At 35.3% G+C, this 11,921-nt stretch overlaps 1 protein-coding gene across 2 annotated transcripts; it reads right to left on the reverse strand.

The window, feature by feature from the left end:
• Positions 1-42: 42 nt before the first annotated feature.
• On the reverse strand, positions 43-11,200 carry LOC136222743 (serine/threonine protein phosphatase 2A 55 kDa regulatory subunit B beta isoform). 2 transcript variants are annotated; one of them, XM_066010472.1, is made up of 14 exons: positions 10,587-11,200; positions 7,505-7,608; positions 7,291-7,389; positions 7,076-7,195; positions 6,196-6,402; positions 5,579-5,670; positions 4,420-4,538; positions 3,887-4,010; positions 3,290-3,413; positions 1,561-1,629; positions 1,357-1,448; positions 1,186-1,263; positions 1,035-1,102; positions 43-946 (listed from the first exon to the last, which is right to left on the reverse strand). In XM_066010472.1, the coding sequence occupies exons 1-14, from the start codon at positions 10,696-10,698 to the stop codon at positions 810-812; spliced, it is 1,545 nt and encodes a 514-aa protein (XP_065866544.1). In that variant the 5' UTR covers positions 10,699-11,200; the 3' UTR covers positions 43-809. The 2 variants fall into 2 exon arrangements, with proteins under 2 accessions (XP_065866544.1, XP_065866543.1); XM_066010471.1 differs by having other exon boundaries at positions 6,193-6,402.
• Between the last annotated feature and the right edge of the window lie 721 nt (positions 11,201-11,921).

Raw genomic sequence — 11,921 nt, forward strand, 5'->3', positions numbered from 1 at the left:
AAACAGGTACCTAAATAACTATAAAGACAACCAATCATATAATGGAGGAAAAGAAAAAAAAACTAAATTATATGATAAAAACTAGTCGCAAACACCACCGAACATCGTCCTCTAAATAAACACAAGTGTGGCAATTCAAGTCAGTGAGTAGTATCCTAGGGGGGTAAAGAATCAAATACTGAAAGGTAAAAAAAAAAAAAAAAAATCTACATTTATCTTAGGACTAAAAGGACGAGGTTTCAAACATGACAAAGAATCAATAAAAAAATGCACTGCAAGTTTCAACAGCTCCTTCCCACCAAGAGATTTGCGTAAAAACTACATTTTACCGTAAGACCTAGTGGCAAATATTGAACATCCTTTAGTTTTTGTTGTAGAAGAAGAGCTACTACAAATCACATTTTCTTCTGACTTCAACCCAACACATTTTTAGAACATAGACCGAAAATCTTCTATTTTTTAGAAGATCTGAGAAAAAAGAAGAAAAATAAACAAAAGAAAAAAAAAAGATAAGGAATTTCAGGGTTGGGAGGGAAGGAGGGAGGGGGGAAGAAAAGGGAGGATCTAGATGTCCGTCCGCCAGGTAATGAAAACAAGTTGCTTCCTCGCGGATTCTGCTGACAGCCACGTCCGGACCTTGATACTGATATTGATATTAGCATGTGTTAAAAGATTGAAGGGGGCATTTGAAATGTGACAAATCGATGTAGCCTCCACCTATTAACTGGTTGGTGGGAATGGAAAAGAAATCTTCTCCGACAGCAACCCAAAAAAGTTAACCAAGCAAATGCTTCACCTTGGATCGTCTTTTATGCATAGTACATGTACAAGCTGTTTGCAGCAGCACAGGCAATTGAGTTTTCTGTCGGATGCCATGCTAAATGCAGCAGCTTTGTTGTGAAGTCAAAAGAATTGCCATTAGCATCAACTCCCGGGCTTTCTGCTCCTGTTAGTCATTTCAAAGCAATATAATTGGGGTCAACATAAAAACAGAAAGAGATGGAAAGGGGCAGATAAGCAATTACGACACTGACCCCGTCTTACAACACGTGTAATACTGCTTAAAGATCTGGAAGGCCTCGAAGGGGTCGGAACTTGTCTCCTGTGAGGTAGCAATCAGAGTATCAAAATTATCATCGTAGTAAACATCTTCAGGCTTTGTTATAGATATAAATGAAACAGTACCTCATTGGATTTTTGCTGGCTTCCAAGGTGGTTGTCTCAGTACTTCCTGAGGCACACCCGAATACACGGAAGAGATTGCTGGTTCACATGAAAAATAAGAATTTAAAACGCAAGCAGATAACAATTTTGACAAAAAGAAAATACAAAGAGACAGGAGCACTACACGCAGACCTGTAAGACCCTGTTGACACTCGCAATCCATCACCACTCAAACAACACTCAAATTTATCAAAGATCGAATCATTTTCATATAGATCACACAGCTGGATACATTGAAAGAAAAATAATAATTAATATCATCAAAGAAAAATAATAATTAATATCATCATAACACTAGCAAATAACTTCGAAGTTCAGCTGCAAGAGAGTTCTCACCTTAGGTCTTAAATACTCGTGCACCTGAAAGGTTGCAACTGGACCTGAATCCATATTGATGTCCCATAACTAACAATGCAAAAATACACAAGTGAGAAACAAGAAGAATGTAATATACAAATGAATCAAAATAGTAAGCAATAGCATTGTGTCTAAAGCACAAAATACTCATGCTATAAACTAGTTTCTCTTTCCAAATAAAGAATACAAAAATGTGTTCCAAAACATGAACATCAAGCACGATACTAGATTGAAGTCCACAATTAAATCAACATTGCAATAGCGCATGACTACAGCCAGCGCCGGTTCTTTTCCTGGTTTACCAATTAGCATGTACTAACTTATTATAGCCATAATGCTTGCTTTCTCCACTTCTAGTGCACCAAATAGCCCAACAACAAGAACACAACCAAGCTTAGTCCCAACTAGTCGCGGTCAGTCATATGGATTCTTCTTTTCCTCCATTCTTGTTCCTTGATAATCTTTATCCAAGTCAATCTCGGTCTTCATTTTCACTTCTTAGCTATATATTGAGTTCTACTCACATTTACCCGCAGGAGCATCACAGGTAGGGTGTTGAACATGTGCAATCCAATTTCTAAAAGATAACATAACTTCTTAAAGAAGCTATCGTCTTTGAGAACTAACTTCTTAAAGCAGCTATTGCCTTTGAGAACTAAAGCCTTTCTATGCTTTTCTATGAAATTCACAGCAGTTTCCAAAACCACTTCGAGTTTTCCTGAACACATGGAGACAGGCACATGGCATGCATGAGGCATCTGATGAACAAAATTCATAGATGTCTATAGAGATTATTAACATGATTATATGCTTTGCCATCTTATAATTTGTTTTATCCTCTCTTATAACAGCTAATAAATTGGCTGAGTATAGAACTTCTATACAAGACCAGAATATAAATTTGATTCCAATTTGGAATTAGCACACCAAACTGTATTTGTCACATTCAGTCACCTCATAGTTTCTGCAATTGAGTATACTTTATGATAGAGATATCACCATCTCATGCTTAAACCCAAATTAAAAAACCATGAAGGTCAACATCCAACAGTTCGTATCAAACCAACTGAAGCAGACTGCCATTTCTTAAAAACACTGGGTACAACATGCATGGCCTTGCTCTATTACAAGGCATGTAAAATTATTACCAGCAAGAACCATGCCAAAGCTCATGAATATGTGCTTAGGTGTGTATAGAGCCACAGCACAATAAAACATGCTTTTGTCAATTACAACAACAAATCATAAACTTCAATTGCAATGGACCAAAATTCAAGCAAAACCTAGGTTCAAAATGCTATACAAAAATGAGTATTATCAATCCTAATCTTTGGTAGTCATGAACACTTATTGATGCACACTAGATCCAGATGTACCCAACTAAAGAGTCCATTAGAATGATACAATCAATATCACAGAAATGCATCATCATATAAGACCTCACTATTAAGAATCATTTGTTTTGAAATGACAAAATAAGCAGCAGTCAGATAATCTTCAGTTGTCAAATATATATATATGGTAACATTGATCATGAACAATTTGCACAAGAAAACATTATTTATCTTCATTAAAACAAATTCAAAAGTTGTCAATAATTTAACCATGAAATATATATTTGCTCCGATATCTTAGGATGAAACTTAGATGGCACTCTTAATAAAATACAAATTCGGTCCTGAAAAACTAAAAATAGAGAAGACCAAACCTTAAGGGTCATGTAGTCACGACTAAGGATGTGTCTTCCATCCTTGGCAAATTTAATATCTGAGATCGAAGCAATTATCTCTGTAAAAAATGATCTAGAGCCTGGAGCCTCTTGTTCCTCAAACCTGAAAGCAAAAATTATTATTGTTTCATGTAATCAGAAGCAAACGACCAGAAATGAAATGTACTGATTTTAGTCTAACTGAAATTGTTTGTTCCTGTCAGATATTAATATAGATTGGGCCTTTAACTATTAGCTTAAGCTTTTAGTTCAAACGGTTCCATGAAATGGTACCAGAGACTCTTTGACCAAGTGATCAAGGGTTCGATTCCTGGCAACCCCATTTGTTGATTTAATTTCAACACATGGTAAGATGCGCCTGTGTTGTTCATGCTTCAAGCCAAGTTGGCATTAGCATGCGGGTGTGTGAGATATTAATATAAATTGGGCCTTTAACTATCAGCTTAAGCTTTTAGTTCAAACAGTTCCACGACAGTCCCAAAGTGAAAAATGTCTGCCTTCCAGATCATTTTTTTCATTGCTTTCCTGAAAAAGGAATATGCAACACAAGCAGGACATGGGGAGCTGAATACTTACAATTTAGCATGAGAATCACATAAAGCTGACTGTCGTAAATCAATAAGCCGGATTGAGCCTCTTGAACTGCTGTATGCTAACGTATTACAATGGCTGGGGTGGAACTCAGCAGATGTTATAACCTCTGCAAGGATCAAAGAAATGAGATCAGTGACTTGAGGTAATCAGAATGGATGCTTACCAATTCAAAAGAAATCAAATTTAAGTCAATCCAAAAGAAAAGTTATAGAGGATATGTAAGAATCTACCAGAAAGTTGAACCTGATAATTAATGCTATCAAAGACAACACATGGATGGACAGCAAAAACAAGTTGTATCACCAAGTACTCAAGCAAAACAAACAAGAAGGTCTCCCAAACAACCACAGATAAGTGTAATTAGTAATTACACTAATGAAAACTCCATGAAGTGTTCAAACAAAAGCAGATAGGTAATAATTGAAGATCCGCATGAACATTAATATCAGGATATATATAACAAGACCATTGATTCTCACACAATTTTAACACTGGATACAAGAGAATAGACTTACCAGTTAGATCCTCCATATTGGCAGGTTTCACGTCAACAATATTAAAACTTTGACTGCTAATTTCCAAGTTCCAAAGATTAATTCGCAGGTCGTCGGCTGATATAAACGTTTCACCATCACTATTACAAATAAGAGAGAAAATTACAATATTAACTTGTTAGCAACACGAAGGAGCAAGCCAGATACATAAAGGATATTATTGTAATGTACACATTTCCAGTAGAATTTACTACAGTATCAAAGTAAACAAGTTTTTAGAAAACTATAAAAATAAAAAATGGTGTGAAGAATATCAGCAGAGGAGAGAGAAGACTGGTGAATGGAGAGGTTGTACAAGGGACTAGAAGTTATATTATCACTTTTCAAAAAAAAAAAGGCTGAAACTAGCACATACAGATAAAGTACAAATTCTTGAAAAGACGAAACGGGCATGCCCAAGAGAAAGAGAAAAAATACATCAGATCCAAAATCAATAAATATACAAGAATTTATAGCCATGTCAAAGATCAGCACAAGGACCTGTTTGATTCTCATAATAAATAAACATGCTTTTGTTATTTAAGATCAAAAGATGATTATTAGGGTGTCAAAATAAATTTCATACTTCCGGAAACATTTGTTTTAAGAGAGAAGTAAATTAGCTGTAGAAACACAAGTACTGAAGTACACGAACTTCTAAGTTCTAAGGCACTAAAGCATAACACATGACTAATAGTAGCTTTCACAAATACAAAATTCGTCATGCTCTATCATTTTGATACACTTAGTCAGTGTCTAAGAAGAAAAGGAAAAATGAAAAGGAGCAGCTTCACTTCACCCTAATTTAAATTATTACATAACAATCTTGGAAAGCAATCCAAAAGCAACTACAAACAGGAAAAGAATTTTATGCAATCTATTTAACACATGAAGTTTTCTGCTCAAGAATATAATTTTACTCCAAGTCATTAAACAATGGCAATAATAAAAAGAAACAAAAGTACATCATACAAAGCAGTGAAATCTCTTCAAAACTTCCACAATAAATACCCACGCAAACTAATACCATGACAACAATGAATAAATAAAATCTAAATTGTTGCATAGAGGAAGTACTTCAAAACAAGTTATGGTAAAGGATGAAACATAAAAGACAAGCTATCGTAAGAAATGGAACCACCTGTTGTTAGAAATTGAGTTGATGTGATAATCATGTGCATGAGCATATACCCTTCGGCATCTAGCAACCAGGCTGGTCTCATTGCTAGTAACCTAGTAGGCAGAAAACGGGAGTTAGATTAATGCAAAACCAGATCAGCGACCCAGAAAAGAATTCACCATACAATCAGACCGTTCCCTACGAATTATCAAAAACATAGCCAACCCACATTTCAACACCCTCACCCCACTCAACCAATAAAAAAAATAACAATTCAAGGTTGTTAAGGCACGTAGAATTGAAATTATCTATGTTAATAAATGGGATTAAGATAAAGTAAGTGAAGAGGAAAATAAAAACTGTAGCAAAAAGTTCATTTGCCAAACCAAATAGTAGAAAGTGGTATGTCGATTACATAAGAGCCTGCATTATCACTTGACAAATCAATTTCAGTTATAACACATGGACCTCATTCATTAGACCAAATAGCACAAGTGGTATATACAAAGAACATGAAGGTTTACATAATCAATTGAAACCAGCATATGGAGGTGTAAGACATTAATAATTGAAAAGGAAGTATTCCTTGAACAAAACATAAGCAATCCAATAAGAAAAAATTGTGTGAGTACAACTACCACGGGCAAACGGAGTGACGAAATGCCCCCAGCTGGGAAAGTGAAATCATTGCTCGGGCAACTGTACGACTTCTCAAGCCAACCTCCATTGGCAAGGATAGGTTTAGCACTACTTGGAGTACTTGAACTAGCAACAGTCCCATTTCCTACAGCTTTTGAAGGGTCCACATTCATTTCAGAGATTTTCTTAACCTTCTTCTCTTGAACCTGTGCAATTGCCATACAGAAATACCTAAGAAGTAAATGGCTGTAATATGTTGCCAGATAAAACCAGGAGACTGAATAGCAATACAAGAGAAAGATCTCAAAAAGCTCATCACCCAAGCACAAAGTTCAAATAAGAAACCCGTACTGCACATTCATGTACTATGAAAAAAAATTAAGTCATACAGCAACTACAAATTAGCATCATTCCACACCTACATGGCCCAAAATATTTGCAATCAGATAACATTTTCATAAATTGTAATGCGTCACCATAGCATACCATGCAAAATTTTATTCCCCATACCTAACTCTATAAACATCAGCATAAGTGAAAACAAAGATAATAACAAAAAGTAGCACAACCAAGATAAATAGATAAACAAATAATAATAATAATTTTTTGCTTCTTAAGAAATCAGACAAGGTAGTCTAGTATTACAATGTCATCGTAGAAGGCCATCTAAAGTACAAGGAAGATATACCTGTACCTAATACTTCGTACACACGCATAGATACTGGCCAAGTAGCAGATTAAGCACTTAGATATTTAGATAATTGAAACTTTTGAAAATACCAGACATACCACCATACAAATATCATCTTGTATAACTATACTAAAAAATGATATTCAAAAGGTTTTCCACCACACTGCAGGATAATTATCCAACCATACCTTCCAAAACTTAATGGTTTTATCATTAGTAGATAGGAGAAAAAGAGCACCATTGGCTGTTTGGCACCATCTGATTTTGTTGATTTTCTCCTCTATTTCCAAACTCTTGAGATAGTCAAACTGAAGAAGCACATGCAGAAGCAGTATGCATATATTAACAGTGCAATAGAAGAAAACTAAATGCATCTGAAATTAGAACAGCATCAAAATAACACCTCAGGTTCATGGCTCTGAAACTCTGTTTTGTAACGAAATTCAGGATGCCTAGTAATAGGGTAATCCATTCTTTCCATATCTCTTCTGGATCCACCATGCTACACATCAGAAAGGAGAAACAATTTTGATGCCAACACTAGAAGGTGATATGTTGAATAATAAACCAACTATTTATTGAACAATTGAAATCTCCAAGCCAAAAAAGAAACATACATCCTTTGTATCTGTCCTCTCAAAAAGAACTACCCGGCCTCCACGGTCACCAGTGGCAAGATGATCACCACTTTTATCAAATTCTATAGCTGAAATAATATCAACTGCAAGAGGAAACAGAACTATTTTAGGAATACCTCCATAATCCTTACATTCTAGAGTACAATAATATCATACAAACTTGATATTTTAAAATTTCTACCATTTTAAATTTCTACAACACTACATATTTCATAAGTGAGCCTGAAAGAATTAGAAAACTCATACTCTAAATAACTACTGCATATGTGCTGGCTCAGACCAGTAATTTATATATTTCACAATTCTAAAGCTGTTTGATGTATAGTCACTATATACTTGTACCATATGATCATGGTAGAGATAACAATATTATAATATTTTCAGGGGAAACAGAAAAAAAAATGAAGCAGAAAGATCATATAAATCAGCAATGGGCCAATAAAGAAACAAAAAGGAGCCATCAATGAGAGGGTCATTTTCGAATCTTAAAGCACCAAGAGCAAGGTTAACAAAGTTCCTCCTTGAGAAGAGTGAAAGAGATGCTGCAGTGGAGTTCCAACACATACTCATTGGAAGCCTCACCACCACATCCGAACAGTTGGCACCCAAGCTACTGAGCCAATATAACTAAACAGGAAAAAGAATCTTCTCCGTACTGGTTCATGAAGTTGTGGTTTTACTCCATTAACACAAAAACCAAGGAAATAACAAGATAAACAAATGTTTCTCTCAGTGTGAAAAGGCTATGTTTGATTACCTCTTTCTCTTCCTCAAACCCCTCTGACCCACACCCACCCCCTTCTTCCCAAGAACAAAAAGCAGTGAGTGATCTTGTGGTAACTGCAAGAGTATTCAAATTTCTTTTTTGGAGAATTAATTACTTGTTCCTGTGATTTCAAATACACAGATCTGCAGATCAGTGTTTGATGTTATTCACTTATTCCACTGTGACTTGCTTAAATATACAGTGGAACATAATTTTAACAACTCAAAATTACTTCTTTAATACATCTGTCGCTGGAGCAAAGCTGATCAAAACTGATAATCTCCTCTGAGGAGGGAGGGAGGGAGATCAAGGAAACTTCAAGCTTATATTGGCCATGGGTTGAGAACGGGGTTGAAATATATGAGATCTATTCTCGCTGCAGTGATATGCTTGCCTGCATTAAGATTTAAATCTCCCTCCAACTAGGTTGTACCACAACTGCAGCAACTGAATTCTTCTTATAAAGCTCCAAGAACCACCAGCGGTAGCCGAAAGATTATATAATTGTTCTTACTTTCTCTTCACAAGAAAGCATACGAATCTAAGCTAAGACTAATTCTTTTACAGGAAGTTAGGGAATTAGTCAGAAAAAGAAGAACGTTCAAATCTAGAGTCCTTATTAAAGAAATAAAGGACTTTCCTATGTTTTCAGTAAAATTATGACCACTCAAATTTATAAAGAATTTAATTTTCTATAAGCATAAGAAAATCATCTGAATGTTTTCAGATTGTACCAATAACGGACCTAGCTACCCAAAGACTCCTTGCAATGTTCCCATCACCTTAGCAAAAAAAATTCCTTCAAGATAAGCCTCCATTTTTCTAGCTTACTTTTTACAAAACTAGCTCATTAAAGAATTAAAATTCCCGCTGCTTGCAGTCAGCTTAAGACATTGTTATTTACCAACACTTATTATTACTGCTATTCACTGCCTCCAAAGCATCTATTCTTACTGCTATCCACTGCCTCCGAATTCTGAAGTCCTTTGACACAAAAGCATATTTCAAATCTTAAAAGCCGAGAGTCCTAAAAAAGAAGGTTAGATTAGAATCCAACATCTTCCTCCAACATTGTTGTTCAGTGGTTCAAATTTCCCTTGAGGAACTGGCTCAACTTTTTGCCCTTCCACCCCAAAAGAAACAAGAGAAAAAGAAAAGTAAGAGAAACAGAGACGAGGCAACTCATTCTGGAATAGAATTCATCTCAATATCTCCATTGGAAGTCCAAAATCTCTTTCTAAAATGAAATTAAGCTATTACTGAACAAACTACCAATGCGATTCTTCTGCAGTGTTTCTTTCTTAAGAAAACATCAATTAATCCAGGATAAATCCCTCCTTATCCTACCAATATCTTTCGATTCATAGTTGATAGTTCACTAGGAGGTTCCTCGAATCTGTACACCAGTATAGTGCATACATGTCAGGTTACCCTTGATTAGCAGAGTGAAAGTAACTACCTTCGAAGCATGCCAAAAACAACTTAAACCTTGGATAGCAGTCATTATTCTCAACTTAAAGCTTATGCTACCAATATTCAAGCTTTCAGAGAACAAATTGATTACCGAATTGCACAAGAGCAGATGCAAATATGTATATACAAAATGTAAATCCTACTTCCTATATCTGTGTCACCCCTCCCACATAGTAAATTAGGTCCGGAGATATGTAATATAAAAGTTGAACCCCACTTCAAATATGTAGATGAAGAATGCATTCACCTTAACAAATGAATAATTGAATTTAGCAATGCATAACTAATAACAAAGAAATTTTTGACATTGGATAAAACCATAAGCGTGTGGAATGTTGTTATAAAAACCAGGAGCAGAAAACCACCACTACCAGAATCGGAACTGTCCCAAACACATGACTAATGTATACACATAAAATCCATATTCGCTACTACCAATAGGTGACATCAACAATTAAGATCCAGACCATAGCCACCGAGTTAAGACCCACTTGTATTACTTATGGCGCGACTGAAAAAAAAAAAACCCAATTCTCCACTAACTTCACCAGTTCACTTCCAGTGTATTTCCCTCAATCCACTAAATACGAGCAAATCTGTATCGCAACACTTCTCTTAATCACAACACGACCCTTAATAAATTGGAAAGTGCTCATTGACCCATAAACCTAAATTTAAATTTCCCATCAAAACACGATCCATTTCGGATCTAGAATCTATAAATGAGCCATAATCTGCTGTAAGCAGAACAAATACAAACTGGATCCAAATGAACAAAATCTCTAGTCATAGACAGATAGATGTTATGTTATGTGATGTTACCTTCTTGTACTTCTTCGCCGGCGGTGCGCTCGCCAAAGACCTGGGAGAATTTCCACTCCAAAGGCTGTGGTGGGCCAGCCGGAGCTGCAGCGACCTCATCGCCACCGTTCATTCTATTATTCCTCTTCTTCTTCTTCCTCCTCTCTTTTCTCTCGCTGTATACTTTTGTCTCCTCAACGATCAAATCGAAGGTCCAGATTAAGTCCGACAATCAATCAGAAAGATCGCATCTTAGCTTATAACAAAACCCATCAAAAGCAAATTTTTATATTTTCTGTGAAAAAATGAGAGATTTTTTATTATTCAACCATTGAAACAGAGAAAAAAAGCTTTGTGTTAATACTATAAAAATAAAAAATTCTTCGTTTCTCCCTATATCTGAAAGACAAATAAAAAAATTGCACTTTCTCTCTCTAGAATAGAAAAAAAGGAAAAACAACACTCGTCCCCTTTCATTCTCTCTCTAGGAGGACAAAATGGGAAATCTGATTCCCTTTTGGGGTTAGGGATAGAGAGAGAAAGAAAGAGCAACAAACAAAACCGTTCTTCGGCTCTGAAGAGAAGAAAGAACAACACATTCACAAAAACACACTCTTTCTCTCTCTTTCTATGTCTACTTCTTCTCTCTCAATCAATAATGGCCCCTTTTCTTTGTTTGTTTATGACATTTTTCTTTTATGGGTCTGCTAAAATCACTGCAAAGTTCCCATCTTTACTTTCACAGACACATTTAATTGGCTGGTGATGTGAGTGGAATTTTTTATTGGTTGGTCAGGATAATATATTATAGTGGTACATGTTAGGGTTGGTGTTAAATGACTTTTGTACCCTTTGCCTTTTTATCTTCTTGGTGTTTTTTTTTTATTTTTCTTCACATGGAGATCAACGTAGGATGGAAAGTCATGTTAATCGACGGCTGTGATTGACTGTTAGAAGAAACGGGGTTTTTTTAATTTTTTACTTTCTATTAGTAACACATATATACATGTTGGCTTTTTAGATATGAAGGAGTCATATCATAACTAAAAATAATTAATACAAACTAAAATTAAGTAAAGTAAAATTAAAAGTTTTTCAGGGATCACATGTACATCAAGGAGTTAAGGAAATAATTAGTCTTAAATTGTTTTTCCTAATCATGATTGAAGTGGGTTGCAATTAATATAAATGTTTGTTGATTTGATTCACTATTTTTTATTAAATATTAGATGCTTAATTAATTAGGGGTTTCATGCCATTGTTAATAATTAATGAGATAAGGTGCAAAAATACACGTCTAGGAGTAAATTTATCCCTCACGTACAATTTTAACCCTAATGTTAGGAGCCAAGAACC

Source organism: Euphorbia lathyris, chromosome 3, assembly GCF_963576675.1.
Source record: "Euphorbia lathyris chromosome 3, ddEupLath1.1, whole genome shotgun sequence".
Lineage (NCBI taxonomy): Eukaryota > Viridiplantae > Streptophyta > Magnoliopsida > Malpighiales > Euphorbiaceae > Euphorbia > Euphorbia lathyris.

What these genes read in the sequence shown, in the direction of transcription:
- LOC136222743 (XM_066010471.1), bottom strand. Translation starts at nt 10,698, where the DNA reads ATGAACGGTGGCGATGAGGTCGCTGCAGCTCCGGCTGGCCCACCACAG. An exon ending in AAACCATTAAGTTTTGGAAG is followed by an intron (nt 6,403 to 7,075) that starts GTATGGTTGGAT and finishes GCAATTGCACAG; the next exon opens with GTTCAAGAGAAGAAGGTTAA. An exon ending in GCCAGCAAAAATCCAATGAG is followed by an intron (nt 1,103 to 1,185) that starts GTACTGTTTCAT and finishes GCTACCTCACAG; the next exon opens with GAGACAAGTTCCGACCCCTT.